The sequence below is a fragment of the Cebidichthys violaceus genome, unplaced genomic scaffold (genome assembly GCF_023349555.1).
Source record: "Cebidichthys violaceus isolate CVI_PGR_0920_01 unplaced genomic scaffold, fCebVio1.0.p SCAF_4, whole genome shotgun sequence".
NCBI classification, from domain to species: domain Eukaryota; kingdom Metazoa; phylum Chordata; class Actinopteri; order Perciformes; family Stichaeidae; genus Cebidichthys; species Cebidichthys violaceus.
The window spans coordinates 15,927,641-15,945,205 of NW_027176594.1; the positions used below are offsets into that span (position 1 = coordinate 15,927,641).

At 44.8% G+C, this 17,565-nt stretch overlaps 1 protein-coding gene across 1 annotated transcript; it reads right to left on the reverse strand.

Annotated features, from left to right (window-relative positions):
- Window positions 1-10,155: 10,155 nt before the first annotated feature.
- On the reverse strand, window positions 10,156-16,538 carry LOC137885024 (T-cell antigen CD7-like). Its single transcript, XM_068727149.1, has 5 exons — window positions 16,477-16,538; window positions 13,835-14,010; window positions 13,369-13,695; window positions 12,347-12,489; window positions 10,156-10,959 (listed from the first exon to the last, which is right to left on the reverse strand). The coding sequence occupies exons 2-5, from the start codon at window positions 13,884-13,886 to the stop codon at window positions 10,816-10,818; spliced, it is 666 nt and encodes a 221-aa protein (XP_068583250.1). The 5' UTR covers window positions 13,887-14,010; window positions 16,477-16,538; the 3' UTR covers window positions 10,156-10,815.
- Between the last annotated feature and the right edge of the window lie 1,027 nt (window positions 16,539-17,565).

Genomic DNA, 17,565 nt, shown 5'->3' on the forward strand with positions numbered 1-17,565 from the left:
AGAATTAGGATGTGGGAGTGACGCGGATATGAAAGCTAGTTTATCCGTCTTTCCTTTACAAGCAGGAAAATTATTTCTCTCTCTTTATTTGAGAAAAGTTCATATTTGTGTTGTCAATTTTCACTATGTTATCATATACTGAATGCAAGCAAAACTACAGAGCAAAATCACACACTTTCTGTTGGAACCAATATATGAACTGTCTGAAACAATGGCTATCCGAGGCCCAGAAAAAAATTGCTGCACGCACAAACATGCCCCTCCCCTTGGGGCTAAGCCCCCCCTTTGAATCCTAGAATCGCCCCTGTGTAGGTGTTGAGCTTCATTTTTACGAGTGAAGGCCCAGATATAAAATGCACGGCCCGCCAATGGTTTTGATAAGCTGTGAGTGGTAAGAGTGAATATTATGATCGGCGGTGGAATGTAACTAAGTATATTTGCCTAAGTACTGTACTTATGTATAAATTCAAGGTACTTTACTTGAGTATTTCTCTTTTATTCAACTTTGTACTTTTTACTCCACTCATCTCTTGTTAATTTTTGTAAATGTCTGTTTCTTAACACTATAAATACACATAAATCAAGTTTACTTTCAATACAAATCCTTATGACTCATTTGGCTTGATATTGAGTGAGCGGGTCAATATGACCCTGAACAGCAGAGGTGTCTCATCTCTATTTTCAAGAAAAAAATACGTTTTGGTAGACTAATGCAATTTATGTCTAGGTTTTTCCAAAGTACCTAAAAAATAGTTTGAACATGTATTTTTTATGAAAACGAGTGAGTTATCCAAATTGAAATATGATCTATGGAGGAGTGAGTAACTCCATTCCACTAAACACTGATTGAATTGTTAGTATTGGTGTTGGTGATGGGGTACAAACTATATTTATTAGGATTTTTTGGTTTCTGACCACTTTTGGATGATTAAACATGGACCGGGTCAAATTCACCCAGGAACATCATTGCTGTACATGAGAAACGAACATAACAGGAGGGTTGAACAGATTCCAGTACTTCTTCTTTACAATTGTATTAATAAGATGCATATTTAATTAGAGATCTAAAAACATAGAACATTGATTTGATTTTTTATTTGATTTTGTTTGATGGTGAGATGTCCCGTGGATCGACACCGGAGGGCAGGCAGATCGACGACGAGATGTCCCGTGGATCGACACCGGAGGGCAGGCAGATCGACGGTGAGATGTACCGTGGATCGACACTGGAGGGCTGGCAGATTGACAGGAACTCGAGGCAGAAGACGGTACTCGGGTTAAAGCTGGTTAGGGAACCTCCAGTTCCAGCCGCCTCCAAGTTGCAGCGACCTCCATTTCCCGCCGCCAGGCCAGCATCCTGTTCCCCAGAGCCCCGACTCCGAGTCCGGTCCACCTGAGCACCTGTGTCCAGAGCAGGTTCGGCAGTTCAGTCATCCGCCGGAGCACCGGTGTCCGGAGCCCTTCTGCTCTCCGGTACCGATCCACGGGACATCACGCCGTCGATCTGCCTGCACTCCGGTGTCGATCCACATGACATAGAAGGGCTCCGGACACAGGTGCTCGGAAGGATGGCCGGACGACCGAACTTGCTCTGGACACAGGTGCTCAGAAGGACGGCTGGACGACCAAACTTGCCCCGGACACAGGTGCTCAGAAGGACGGCTGGACGACCAAACTTGCCCCGGACACAGGTGCTCAGAAGGACGGCTGGACGACCGAACTTGCTCTGGACACAGGTGCTCAGACGTACCGGACTCTCGGAGTCGGGGCTCCGGGAACAGGATGCTGGCCCGGCGGCGGGAACTGGAGGTCGCTGCGGCTCGGAAGCGGCAGCTCGACACCGGAGGGCAGGCAGATCGACGGCGTGATGTCCCGTGGATCAACACTGGAGGACAGGCAGATCGACGTGAGATGTCCTGTGGATCGACACCGGAGAGCAGAAGGGCTCCGGACACCGGTGCTCTGGCGGACGGACGGACTGTCGAACCTGTTCCGGACACAGGTGCTCTGAAGGCCGGCTGGACTGACGAACTTGCTCTGGACACAGGTGCTCAGGCGGACCGGACTCTTGGAGTTGGGGCTCCAGGGAACAGGATGCTGGCCCGGCAGAGAGAACTGGAGGTCGCTGCGGCTCGGAAGCGGCAGCTCGACACTGGAGGGCAGGCAGATCGACTGTGTGATGTCCTGTGGATTGACACCAGAGGCAGGCAGATTGACAGGTACTCAAGGCAGAAGACGGTACTCAGGTTAAAGCTGGTTCGGGAATCAAGACGGAACCTCCATTTCCAGCCGCCTCCGAGTCGCAGCAACCACCGCCGAGCCAGCATCCTGTTCCCCAGAGCCCCGACTCCGAGAGTCCGAGTCCGGTCCGCCTGAGCACCTGTGTCCGGAACAAGTTCGGCAGTCCAGTCGGCCTTCAGAGCACCTGTGTCCGGAGCAGGTTCGGCTGTCCGCCAGAGCTCCGGTGTCCAGAGCTCTTCTGCCCTCCGGTGCCGATACACGGGACATCTCACCGTCGATCTGCCTGTCCTCCGGTGTCGATCCACGGGACATCACGCCGTCGATCTGCCTGCCCTCCGGTGTCGATCCATGGGACATAGAAGGGCTCCGGACACAGGTGCTCAGAAGGACGGCGGGACGACCAAACTTGCCCCGGACACAGGTGCTCAGAAGGACGGCTGGACGACCGAACTTGCTCTGGACACAGGTGCTCAGACGGACCGGACTCTCGGAGTCGGGGCTCTGGGGAACAGGATGCTGGCCCGGCGGCGGGAACTGGAAGTCGCTGCGACTCGGAGGCGGCTGGAACTGGAGGTTCCGTCTTGATTCCCGAACTAGCTTTAACCCGAGTACCGTCTTCTGCCTCAACTACCTGTCAATCTGCCTGCCTCTGGTGTCGATCCACAGGACATCACACTGTCGATCTGCCTGCCCTCCAGTGTCGATCCACGGGACATCTCACTGTCGATCTGCCTGCCCTCCGGTGTCGAGCTGCCGCTTTCGAGCAGCAACGACCTCCAGTTCCCGCCGATGGGCCAGCATCCTGTTCCCCGGAGCCCCGACTCCGAGAGTCCGGTCCGTCTGAGCACCTGTGTCCGGAGCAAGTTCGGTAGTCCAGCTGGCCTTCAGAGCACCTGTGTCCGGAGCAGGTTCGGCAGTCCAGCCGTCCGCCAGAGCTCCGGTGTCCAGAGTCCTTCTGCCCTCCGGTGCCGATACACGGGACATCTCACCGTAGATCTGCCTGTCCTCCGGTGTCGATCCACGGGACATCACGCCGTCGATCTGCCTGCCCTCCGGTGTCGATCCACGGGACATAGAAGGGCTCCGGACCCAGGTGCTTGGAAGGACGGCTGGACGACCGAACTTGCTCTGGACACAAGCGGCAGCTTGACACCGGAGGGCAGGCAGATCAACGGTGAGATGTCCCGTGGATCGGCATCGGAGGACAGGCAGATCGACGGTGAGATGTCCCGTGGATCGCCACCGGAGAGCAGAAGGGCTCCGGACACCGGTGCTCTGGCGGACGGCCGGACTGCCCAACCTGCTCCGGTCACAGGTGCTCTGAAGGCCGGCTGGACTGCCGAACTTGCTCTGGACACAGGTGCTCAGGCGGACCGGACTCTCGGAGTTGGGGTTCCGGGGAACAGGATGCTGGCCCGGCGGCGGGAACTGGAGGTCGCTGCGGCTCGGAAGCGGCAGCTCGACACCGGAGGGCAGGCAGATCAACAGTGAGATGTCCCGTGGATCGATACCGGAAGGCAGGCAGATTGACGGTGAGATGTTCCGAGGATCAACACCGGAGGGCAGAATGGCTCCGGACACCGGTGTTCTGGCGGACGGCCGGACTGCTGAACCTTCTCCGGACACAGGTGCTCTGAAGGTCGGCTGGACTGCTGAACCTGCTCCGGACACAGGTGCTCTGAAGGTCGGCTGGACTGCTGAACCTGCTCCGGGCACAGGTGCTCTGAAGGTCGGCGGGACTGCTGAACCTGCTCCGGACACAGGTGCTCTGAAGGTCGGCTGGACTGCTGAACTTGCTCTGGACACAGGTGCTCAGGCGGACCGGACTCTCTGAGTCGGGGCTCCGGGGAACAGGATGCTGGCCCGGCGGCGGGAACTGGAGGTCGCTGCAGCTCGGAAGTGGCAGCTCAACACCAGAGGGCAGGCAGATCGATGGCGAGATGTCCCGTGGATCGACACCGGAGGGCAGAAGGGCTCCGGACACCGGTGCGCTGGTGGACGGCTGAACCTGCTCCGGACACAGGTGCTCTGAAGGTCGGCTGGACTGCTGAACTTGCTCTGGACACAGGTGCTCTGAAGACCAGCTGGAAGCGGCTGGAAGCGGCTGGAAGCGGCTGGAAGCGGCTGGAAGCGGCTGGAAGCTCGGAAGCGGCAGCTCAACACCGGAGGGCAGGCAGATCGAGGGAACAGGATGCTGGTAAGGCAGCTCGACGGTGTGATTCTCGTGGATCGACACCGGAGGTTAGGCAGTTCGACGGTGTGATTCCCGTGGAACAACACCGGAGGTCAGGCAGCTCGACGGTGTGATTCCCGTGGATCGACACCGGAGGTCAAGCAGCTCGACGGTGTGATTCCCTTGGATCGACACCGGAGGTCATGCAGCTCGACGGTGTGGTACCCGAGGTCCGACACCGATAGTAAGGCATCTCGACGGTGTGGTGCCCGAGGTTCGACACCGGAGGTAAGGCAGCTCGACGGTGTGATTCCCATGGATCGACACCAAAGGTAAGGCAGTTCGTCGGTGTGGTACCCGAGGTCCGACACCGGTAGTAAGGCATCTCGACGGTGTGGTGCCCGAGGTCCAACACCGGAGGTAAGGCAGCTCGACGGTGTGATTCCCGTGGATCGACACCGGAGGTCAGGCAGCTCGACGGTGTGATTCCCTTGGATCGACACCGGAGGTCAGGCAGCTCGACGGTGTGATTCCCGTGGATTGACACCGGAGGTCAGGCAGATGGACGATTAGCCGCTGTTGCTAGCAGTCGGTTGCTCCGAGCCTGGAGTGGACCGAAGCATGTGGCAGCGGCGGCTGCGCCGTGATTGTCTGGGTTGTTGAGGCGTGTGAGAGAGACAGAAGAGATGGGGCAGAGGGTGGATGAAGAAAGGGGAGACGGGGGAGGGAAGTGGGGGTGGAGGAAGGGTGGGGAGGAAGATGTTACTATTCAGCCCCGTCCACATTTCTGTCACGTCTCTTTCGTGACAGAAAGCTGAAACACCTTGTCTCCTTCTTCTCAGCCTTCTCCTTCACTATCTTTTTCATCTCCTTCTTTTTTTCCAGCCTTTTGGAGAAGAACCACCTCTTCTTTTTCTCCACTGGCAGACAGACATGTAGCAGGACTTTGTTGTCCTCTCTTAGCTGATATATGTCTGCTTCCTGGCTCTGATGGATATCGCACAACATGTGGTTCCTAGCGATCTGTTCTTTCAGTTGATCGGTCAGACCTTGGTTGACGGCTTGCATGTTAACGAGCATGTTTTCAGAGTCTTTCAGGTTCAGTGAGAGGCTCTCGGTCTGTTCGCTGAGAGCAGAGAGTTTTTCTTCATAGTCTTCAACCATGTTTTTGTAGTTGATGATCGCTGTCCCCTGCAGACCCTTCAGTTTGTCTATGCGCTCGTCAGCGACCCTGAGACTCTTCTGTAGACGGCTTGATTTCACCTCGCCATCATGGACCCTTTGACAGAAGCTCCACTTTTCACAGTCAGACCTTTGTTTGGATGCCTCCAGGTCTCTGACAAGCTTTCTCAGGCGGTCAATCTCGGTGTTGGCAAGGGTGAGCTTCACTTCAAGGGGATTGACTTTCGGAGGAGGTCGGCCCTGAGGAGCGGCACCGGGTGTAGCGGCTTGCAGCGGTGGGGAGATGGCACCGGGTGTAGCGGCTAGCAGCTGTGGGGAGACGGCACCGGATGTAGCGGCCAGCAGCGGTGGGGACACGGCACTGGGTGTAACAGTAGGCTTTATTATGATGCTACTGGTGCCCTTAGCATTGCAGACGGTGATCCTGCGGTCAACGTTCTTGCGGATGTCCATGGTATCAACAAACAAGTCTTTAAAAAGACTGATGCTTTCGGTAGACTTTAAAAAGACTGTTGTTGAAGAGTCTTTAAAAAGACTGTTGTTGTGTGTTAAAGATGGTCTCTGGTAGATGATCTCTGGTAGGTATACGCCGACTGTCCTCAACTGATAGCTGTGAAGATAGCTCTTCGATTGAAGCCAAACATTTCATCTCCATGGATACATAGCAGGGAGGAGCTGCATTTCTGTTACCAAGGAGACGGAAAGCTAGACTTGTTTCTGTGTAGGAGGTATTGATTTGTTGTTAGTATTTTGTTATTGTTTAAATGCTCCAAATGAGTGTCCTCGAGTTTATGCAAATCTGTCTGTGCCAACCACTTGTGTGTTATCCAGACTTTATGCAAATTACTCTGTGCCAATGTAGTAGGTTGGAAATGCTACATGTTTAGTTTTTATTAAAACAGACCCCCCCCCCCCCCTCCTCCTTTTCTGTTAATAATTGAACTATTCTAACACTCTTCAGACTTTCTATTGAGGTAATACACGATCAGTAGATGGCGCTTTGGTGCTGCTGTGGATCTATTAGAGAGAACGTAGCTACAGGCTCCGCTCATGTGCAGCTCAGAATAAAACTAGCTCTGGCCTGAGCATGACGCTAATGTTGGTCCTCTCTCTAATTAATGCCATGCATGCCATGCATCCCGTCATGCGGGTATTCATGTACAGTATCTGCACTCTGCAATTAGTGTATTTGTAGTGTTAGTTGAGCTTCATTTTTACGAGTGAAGGCCCAGGTATAAAATGCACGGCCCGCCACTGCTATAGAGACAGATTAATCCCTTCAAACAAGCCCTTTTACTGAAGTCTGATTTATTCCAAACATGAGCTCACAGTAGAAAAACCAACTGTGTTTCTGTTTATCATCAGAGTCCCTGCCGCCAAGCCTCTGCAACAAAATGTATGGGAGGACACCTTGGCGATGCAGACTGTTCCATAGACTCTGGCCCACAGCAGAGGTCTTTGTCCTGGTAGTGTTAGCACTATTCTGTAGTTCTGTTGCAGAATAGAGATGGAGTCAGCATTTGAAACAATCACTGCAGGTGCTTTATCCACAGAGCACAAAACTAAGTTAACAGTATAATAAGCAGCGCTGTCTGTTTTTGTCCGCAGCATCGCCTCCTCAGACGCTCCAGCCTCCACAGCAACAGCTGGAGACTGACAACCAGAGAAGAAGACTCACTGCAGAATAGCTTTCACACAAAGTTTCAGTGTTTCACATTAACACATATTTACCGTAAGCATATAATTTAGTTATCCTACTGAGAATTTAACAAACATAAAAAAACATGACAGGTTAGGTTTGCAGTTTTCAAGGTGTATATTTCAAACTGCATCTATTACACACATGAAAATAAAGTTGTGAACACCGGCTGAATATCTATGATCAGAATCATTTAAACTGTATTTTAACTGCTACTGTGTAAAGGAATTTTGCTGTTAAAAAGAGCCTGATTTGTTTAAAGTGTTTACAAACCAAATGTTATTGCACTTTTGTTCATATAGCAGTACTTTTAAAATAAAAGTGCATAATAACTACTTTTCAATTCATTATTGAACATTGCATATAACAATGCGTTTAATTGCAGAAAATAATGCGATTAATCGCGATTAAAAATGTTAATCGTTGCCCAGCACTAATTTAAAACAAAAAAATTAAGACGAAAGTGGTGCCAAACCCCCTGAAAAGTCTAAATTTACAATCCTGACTTCATTAAGTGCGGCTTTGTGAACGGAGGTAACGAGGCAGAGCTGAGAGCCCAGTGTGTGGACTGTTGTGACTGTTGTTATTGTTATTTGTCACAGATATGAAGAACAACTTCTGGTTCTGCCATGCAAAAATGAAGACTGCTGAAGCATATAATTCGCATATTATAAAGCTATATTTTCATTTGCACTTTATTTCAATTCTATTTACAGTTTATTTGATTTGAAACTTATTATTTTGAATGTATTTTTTTACCACATATTTATCAAATTTCCATTTTTTCTCAGTTCTTTTGAGAGTCCCTCCTTTTTTCTCAGTCATTTGGAGCCCATTTATATGATGAGGAGAGCTTGAAAAATGTCAGCTTTTGGTATTTATGAGCATTTGTCTGGTGTTGCTGTGATTTGTGTGGATATGGCAGCAGTGTTTCTTTTAAATTTGGTCACATTTTAACACAGAAAATGTCCCACAAAAAATGACACTACACACAGTCCTTTGTATTCATGTTACACACTTTATTAAATGTCAGCTTGCTTAGTTTTCAAATAATGGTGCACACATATTGGTTAACATTGTCACATGCTTCTTTAATTTGCAAGTAACACTTTTGTTTTGTAGCTTATCGAGCTCCTCTGTCAAAAGGTCTGAATACTGCGAGAAGGCCTTTTAAGGACTGCCCACAGGAAATGCAAGGAGCCAACAGGGAGACGGAAAAAGGGGGGACTTGAGTTTAGAAATATTAAAAGAGTCTCTTTATGTTTGGATTTGTTTACATTAGCTGGAAACTAGTACTTTCTATGTAGATCGTTTCTTACGATATATTTAAGTGTGTTGGACGTTTAATGTTGTCAGTCAAGTCTCCCCTCGTCTTTGGCTAGTCCATGTTTGCGTGTATAACCCCCTTGTGTGTCAAAGCAATGCTTCTTTTTTTAACACAACAAAGGCAGAGACGGGCTAAACAAGCTGATGGTACACAGGCTACCAAACTCACTGATGTCCCCCTTACGGCCTTAAGCCCTGAATCCTCAGGGACTAACCTGACATCATTTGGTAAACGGTAGAGTGTGAGAGGCTGCAATGGCCTCAAATGATGTAAAATCAAGTGGGACAGGACTTTACTGCGACATTCTGTAATGTTCAGAAATTTCTCAAACAGATGGGAAGAAGGCCATAGAGGAGAAGAAGCAGCCCCCACCACCCCTTGCACTCTTTGTTCCATCAGCAAGCAGGGCAGGAGTCAGCAGGTCCAGGTCAAAATCAAAAGTATTTAATATTGTTAACAGAAGCCAAAACAATCACAAACCAAATTACAGTATCGATAGTAAAATATTTCAAGAAATATGAGACCTCGTTCACACCACAGGACAGATTGATGTATCTGCCCCATGGTACGAAGGAAGTCTGATTATCTCGGGGGACAAACAGCTCCTTTGCCCCCCCAAAGTTACGTTCCTCAGCCTATCGATCAGCTCCACGATTGGCTTAAGTCCAATGAGCTCCTCCTTGGATCCTGACCCATTGTCCTGGGCAGACACCTCTGTCATCTACTTTCTTCCCCCGCTCCTGAGACATTCCTCAAACCCCCTCTTACAGACTCAATATACATTCAATGACCACACTCCTTGGTTTAACACTTCCTAAGTAAACACACTGTGACACATAATATCCAGCACTAGGAATGCTTTAAAACTTAAAATTCCTCACAATTCCATGTTCCCTTGATGACACCCAAACACATTAAGTACCATTGTGGGTTTTTATTGTACATATATCAGGCTCTTCCCTTACGAGACAAAACGTACATGTCAAATAATCTATTTCCAGGTTTTTGTTAAAACAGCTTATATAACAAAATGAAAAGAAATGGTTGATGAATAAACCAGGTGTGTAAAATAGTCTCTGCTTGCATTCCTCTGATTTCATGTGCTCTAATGTTACCATCTTAAATACATGTTAATGTTTCTGTGTAAATTAAATAAGTTGAATATGCCAACGCTCACAGTGAAACCGAATCCCACCATGTTATTTGGATCAGCGGCTGATTATGAATGTGCCTGAAGGTCAAAAACTACATCACATGCTGAACATTTTAATGAATAAAGGATCAACCATTTATTCTATTAAATTATTCAAGGGATAAACATGTTGCAACTCAACTTTAAGCTATCAAACTGTATTGTTAGTATTTAATTATTGAGGCTTATTATCTGTCAGGTGTTGTTTCTGTGATGCCTGTGGTTTCGTTTGACATGCACTTCCTGCCCTCTACTGACAAACACAAAAGACGTAAGTTAGAAATGAGATAAAGCGAGACAAAAACTACAAAAGCAACCAACAGAAACCAGACTTGTCACAATTTATGAAAATCATGTTATTCATTCCCATTCTGATAGTGATATACAATTAAAATTAACATTAAACCTTTACATCTTTACCATCAGCATTCCCCTTTTTATATGAACAATTTGTCATATTTGTGCCTTATTTACCCCATTATGAATATGTTTTTACATTACATATGTATTCACATCTTGCGTGAGAAATCAACATTTGCAAACCACCCACACAACCTCCTACTCCCCACCGCCACCCCACCCCCCCATGTATGTGGTTTGTGCCCACATGTGCTTTCGTACACAACCTTCAAACATATCTGCCCAAATGTATTTTTCAAAAGCTACATTTGCTCTAAATATTAGTCATACTTCCTTTTGCCTCTCTTACCTGTCCATCATTTACTGTTATAGCGCTCGCTCGGTTTTGTTTGTTTCCTTGTTTGTATTGAATATTTTAGACTCTAGTAAATCAATGCAAATACAGTAATTTCCAATAAAGTATTGTATGTATTATTTAAGTTAATAAACCATTGTGTATATAAAAAGGTATGAGACCATGCAGAACCTTATGAAAGCATTTAAATCAGAATGCTATTAAAGAAATTAAACACCAAAACACACACACATATTAATGGTTGAATATTGATCCACTGTTTAACTGTTAAACATGTATTTCAATGCTAAGCACAATCATGCGGGCTGGCCGGCAGCTGCTCTCGCAGAGGGTGCAGGCCGTTCTTGGTCATATCTTCATACACATTATCATTGGAGACCTGCTGCGGGACACCTGCCGTGCTTCTTCTGCTGCTAGTCCGTCGTCTCACCTGTTGGTGGTCAAATATCACTGTAGAAATTGTCTGATAGTGTGAAGGTATGTACAGATAACAGAAAATGCATTTTATTGCGTCATTATTTGAAAGACTTTCTGAAGACCACATTTAGAGAAACTGAAAACTGAACTTTTTTTGTGCAAATGTTAACAGTACAAGAAATGTGGGATCCCGCATGACAGACTAAAATGAGTTAAAAGGAACCAACTCAAGGGCTCTGGCTGTATATCTGTCACTGGTGACACTGGTGAAAATGTAATGTAATGTAAATGGATATAAGACTTCTTCTTAGACCATAACCTTGTATTTAATTTATCTCTATTTCCATAGAGATAAAGTAAATACAAGGCTTGAAGTTCTTTCTGCAGGTAAGTAAAGCGGGTAAGGTTAAGAGGAGTTGTGTCAAAGTTGAGTATATTAAGAGCATCAGAGGGAAAAGCATTATCTTGGATTTGCCTGAGAGAAAAAAAAATTGTTTGGACAAAAGTATAAAAAGCAATAGGACCAGAGGAACATTTCATTTTGAAATTACAGTTTACAGGTCTCCTGAATTAAAATGCTTAATTTTTATAGTTCCACCCAAAATTAAAAACCTATATGTTTCCTTTTACCTGTGGTGCTATTTATCAATCTAGATTGTTTTGATGTGAGTTGCCTCGTTCTGGAGAAATCAGCTGTAGACATGTCTGCCTTCTCTCTAATACTATGGGACTATGTGGCGCTCGGAATTTGAAAAAAATAAAGAATTGAAAAGCTCAACAGCAATGTCTCTTTCCAGAAATCATGACTCAGTCGCTTGAGATTAGAGGTACTAGTTTCTACACAACAAGGTCTGAGTAACTGGGTCAAAGTGGGTGGCTCCAGATGTCACCATCTTGGCAGTTACGATACAGCCTTTCTAAAATGAGGAAAGAGGTGGAGCTGAGGGTGATGCATTATTTAAAAGTATGTTGTACCAGGCTGCAAACACATTTATTTCTGCTGTAAAGTTGGGTCTTTTAAACATGGGGGTCCATGGGAATTGCCTCACTTTTAGAACCAGCTTCAAGTGGCCATTTGAGGAAGTGCATTTGCCACTTCTACATAACCTTTTTTTTTCAGCAGCAGAGGTTGAGTGTTTAGCATAACTAAGTGAAAAATGTGTTTGATGTCTTTATTTAATCAAGGAAACGTCACCAAGAGTAAAGATATTTTCCTTGATACAGCATTGGAAGAAAATGTGAACAGATGTGCAGTCGGCTTACAGGAGCTGCAAGTACATCCTGCGGACGGAGCATTCTACGTAATCGGCTCGTGGTCTGCAACAATCAAAGAGGGAAACCTCACGTTTACAGCAGTGATAGACAATAGTGATAAATAAATGTTAGAGACCTGAACTCACCCTCGGGACGATCAGCAGGATGAAGATGATGGTTACCAGCATGCCGATGGTGCAGGCGGCGACTATGATCAACACCAGAGGTGGACTTTTCTCATCGGCGAGGGCGCAAGGCGCTTCTGTTGATCTGGAACACTCTGCCACTCCTGTGTGAAAAGGATGAAAAGACGAATAAAAATGTCTTCGCGCAAATGCTCCTGTATAGCATTCCATCAAGTGCTAGCATAATGACGAGAAATTCTCCGTAGACCTTAAGGAGGACCTCTGGAACTAAAAATAGATAGATATTCTCTTTGTATAGATAGACGAGCACATGGGAAACGGCTCAGGACAATAACAGACATGGTCCTCCAATGGTTGAGTATTCAGAAGTATTTATAATTCAGATCCTTTACTCAATGAAAGTAGTGGTAACACAATGGAAATATCAGCAATATGTATCTACATGAATAATATAACGGTTTCTCATATGCTGTCTATTTGAAATAGTCTCTAATTATATTTATTCTTTTGGCGCTTTTTAACCAGAGTTTGTAGGATAATATACGGTACATTTCTGTATTTGATCCCCTTTCTCCAATGTGCAAAGCTGAGTTTGTGGAAAAGGGAAGGGTTACCACTTGCATACTTTTCTACGTCTTGGCTATTTATAAGCTTCAAAGAAAAGGAGAGAAAACATTTAAAGAAAAGGGAACAAGATTGACAAATATCAATATTTTCCCACATACAGAAGTGGGGTCAACAAAACCTAAATGCAACACCCATTTTATATCTTTATGAACTTATATTTTATAAATATATGTTTGTATGTATAATCTTTGTCATAAGCTACTGCTAACTATAGCCATCAAACTTGGTCGAGTAAAAAGTAAATTTCCCTTTAAAGTATTTCCTTATGAAGAGTGCCGGAAGTATAACAATGAATTAAATAACTGAAAAAAGGTACTTACTGTATATTTGCACTGTCCTGTACTTGGGTCACTACCCTTGTGTACTTTATAAGAAGATAAAGGAAAAAAACGCACCTTTTACAAAAAGTGGGTAGACGCTGCATTGCACAGCAGGACTTTGAAACTTAATGAAGACACAGCTGTAGAAGCCAGAGTCGTTCACGGTCAGATTGCTGATGGTGACGATGAGGTTCTTCAGAGATCCCGCCGTCTGAATCCTGTCTTTGAATCCAGATGCCTCTGTGACTCCTGCCATGGTGTTGCAGTAAAACACCTCTATCTGCTCTGTGTGGTTCTGATACAGATACATCCCCTCATATCCTTCGATGCTGCTGGAACATCCCGCGGAGGAACACCTCAAGGTGACGTTCTCGCCAGACTCTCGCCACATTGCGTTGCTCTCTGTCATAAAGAAGGGGGACAAACTGTCTGATTAGAGAAATCTACGTGGTATTTCTGGAAGCAGGCAAATACAATTGTACAGCTTTAAAAAAAAATAAAAAATCTTTGAATGTTTTAAGAGAATTAAATGGGTGTCTACCTGCATTGACACAAACACAGAGCAACAGAGAGAACCAATGGAGGAGCTTCATCTTGCAGCACTGACTGCATGCTGTTTTTGTCTCTCACATATATAGTAGACAGTGCAGCAAACAGTGCTTCCTTTCCTGTTTGATGTGGTGTGATGCTGTATCACACTGGCACGTCTTACTGGGACTACAGAATAAGAGCAGAGGCAGTGACACCTGTGTTAGTCAACACTTAGACAAGTCAAAATGTCTGCTGTGGAAAAAGGTCCATTGCCTCATTAACCCCACAGTATATCTACCTTACCTTACTCGTATTATTTGACATTAATATAGATAGATATAGAGATTATTTTCTCCGCCCAGAGGATCATGCCATCAGTAGCATGTGTGCATGTTTCCGTGTGTCTGTCCACGGCTAACCTCGCATTCTGTTGCAGCAAACTGCATAATATTTTTGGGTGGCCAATTAAAGCATGCATTCTCAAGGACCTCTTGTGGTTGCAGTGACACCCACTTTCTTAAAACATCTTTTATTGCCTGTTTTTATACTGCAACTGACTGCCAGTCATAACATGGCATGCATCTGTCTAGTTTCTTTAACGAATGAGGTGAGATCACCCCCTGGTGGAGGGTTTGGGGGCTTGACCTTTAGACAACAGGTACAAAGCAATAAATAACTAAAACTTTATAAAAAAAACAGCAACGTCAACAAAATCTTTCAACAATGGTGGACAAAATAACAGGAACACCTTACAGTATACTACAATATTAACAGAATTAAAAAAATCTCTTCAAAGTTCTGTAGCCACTGACAGAACCCCCTTACATTCAAAAATAGTCCTGACAACTAATCTATTGCTCAACGCCCCCAACTCTGCTGTGAACTCCCACAAATGGTCAGCAGTGGCCTTCGACAAACATTTTTCTCAAGACCACACTTGAAAGTCTATGGTCATACGTTCACTGGGCAAACTTTTGAAATGTTGCCTTGAAAAGATACCAGAATTCTGACCCTGTTCTGAGCCTATAGTGACAGTCAGAAGTGATCTTGGCTGGATGTAGCCTGCAGATTTGAAACCCGACATGGACTTACATGTGATGTATGTGGGTTTGGATATACTCACACTAAGTGGACAATCTGCACATCCACATTAAAACCCAGGCCAAAACACTGAAGGCTGTGGGCCTATAGAGAAGCAGAAGTAAACTCTCTCTGGGCCCTGATGTCATCTGCATGGAACAACCCCTTAAAAACATCTTGTTTCTGCCCATTGCACTGCAATCAGATTCACAATGAGGAACTCATTGAAAGTGCATTCCTCTCAGTGTACAAGAGAGCTTATCTGGCACTTTTTATTCATAAAAGCAGCCGAAACAGATTTCCTTTTCATCTGACTGTGCAGATCTGGGGCTCATAAAACTCCCTCTGCAGTCAGCCCCCAACTATAACAATTAAACTTGGAATATCTTCTTTCAAAAATATATACACGTATGTATATATAATATCTGTTATTTAGCCAACCCTAATTGATATTACTGGGGTCGACAAAATAATATAAACATCTGGTGTGGAATTCAACAGCACCGTAAACTGCAGCCTCTATAAAAATACAATATAATATTTATAATATATAATATTTGCCTGGACTCAGTTTATGTACATCCACATGGGACATTAATGATCTGAAACCTAAAAATTCAGGCAATGAGGAAGAACAGTCTAACATCAGCAATGTACGATGCTGCTCTCTTCTGGTTAAAAGTGTAAGCAATGCTAGGCTAATCTGTTATAGCAGGAAAATAATGTGTTCTGTAAAGGATTCAAATCAGGTTAAACAATATTTACCTGTCAAGAATATATAGTTACAACACCTTACAGAGCACGACATAGCAAGATGAATTGCAGTACTTAATTCACATTACATTTTTCAGTTTTTTTTCATTTATGAAAGTCACTGTATGTTTACCCCAGCATTCCTTAATAATACCTTGCAGGTAGTATACAATTTTGATTTGTCAAATGTCAAACATTACAATGCTGTCAACCCATAAAAACTAAGAGCCTAGACACAAGCCATAACAATAAGTAATGTTTTTATATGCTGGAAAGTTTGGATGGATCCCACTGGCCTAGAGGAGGAGGAGGAGGATGGGGACCCTCTGACCCTTGATGCTGACTCTTTTGATTATGAATTAGATGAACCTCTTACAGACATGCCCCCTTCATGCTAATCCCTTGCAGTTTGGGAAACCAAAAAACTTTTTTTTCATGCAATATAAAAGTGTTATTTTGATCTATTCTAAAATGGTGTATGTTATTATTTCTGCATACTGGGTCCCTAAACTGGGTCTTGAATTGCATTAATTGGGTTCGACTGGAAAAAAGTCAAAAAGGTCTAGATACCAAATCATTGCTTGTTGCGCACCAATCAAAATCCACAATCGTACAGAAATGGAAAGGACAGGAAAGAAACAGCAAATGTCAATGAAAACGACTGATAGTGGTGCGTAAAGGTATTGCGCAATGATCACGTGCAGCGATTCAACGCCCGCAGACTTCTCAGACTTCATGAAACTTGTACATTACTGTGAATACTGATGTTTAAATTCCACTTGTTTGGCCATTTTCTAATATAGCCTTCGTATCACGTACCAGTTTCTTGTGAGAAGGTTGAGCGCTTTTGTTGGTCTGAGCCAAAAGCAGGTTGAGCGCTGATGCCAAGGGGGATGATAAAACAACACGTGCTAATCATCCATCCAAAATCCAAAACGGTCCAACCAGTCCAAAGATGAGAAATCCGTCCTTTGAGTCCAAGGCCAGGGTTTTTTACTTTATGTAGTGGCCATTTGTCCAAAAAAAAATCTAAATCAAACTTAATCCAAAGGGCAACTGATGCACCATGGGTATGTGGTTACCGCAGGCAAAACAGTTAATTGTCCATTTAAATTGTCTGGGATTCTTATGATTTATTTGGCAAAAAACAAAGAAACCAAGCCTATCGCTGCCTCTCCGACCCCGGCGCATGCTGGTCCTGAACCTGCCTACTCATACATATAACCGCAGGTGCCCACAGGGTTACCCAATTCATAAACAGACGAACAAACCAAAAAAATACGAATACTAAATAACATAAATAATTAACAAATACAAATAACTAACAAAAGAAAACACTATCTAAATCTATCAAAACAATCTAATCTAAATAAGCAAACATCTATAGTTATTAAACAATACAACTAATGAATAAAATAACTAAATACTAACATCATAGCTACAACCACAATATGTCTCTTCTCTTTTGACCACAGTCACATATAGTGGTATTGAAGGAAAAATCCCCCCTCACATGGACTGTTTTTTTTCAGGAACTATCACGATTGAACTTTTTCATTTCCTCAAGTTTGTTCCTTCTGGATGTTTTTTTCAGAAACTACAGAAGAACAGGTGCAACAATCACAGCAAACAGAGCAATACTTTATCAGTAACACAATAAAAGAAGCTGCTAACTGTGATTAGAGGAATAAATAAATAAAAAAAAGAATAAAAAGAATGAGAATAAAGATTTATCTTAAAAATATGAATAACTGCGTGCAACTTCAGAGGTCAGGGTCAGAACAGCACAAACAAACTGGCACAGACAAAGGGGAGCACACAGACAAAATAATCGGAGGAGGAGGGGGATCGGGAACAGGTGAAGCTGATCAGGGCGGGGAAAGGTGATCACACTGGCTGGAAACACAA

Coding starts and splice junctions, on each gene's coding strand:
- LOC137885024 (XM_068727149.1), bottom strand. CDS start 13,886: ATGAAGCTCCTCCATTGGTTCTCTCTGTTGCTCTGTGTTTGTGTCAAT. Junction 13,696..13,834: donor CTGTGTTTGTGTCAATGCAG/GTAGACACCCAT, acceptor TCTTTATGACAG/AGAGCAACGCAATGTGGCGA. Junction 12,490..13,368: donor CTACCCACTTTTTGTAAAAG/GTGCGTTTTTTT, acceptor CTTTTCACACAG/GAGTGGCAGAGTGTTCCAGA.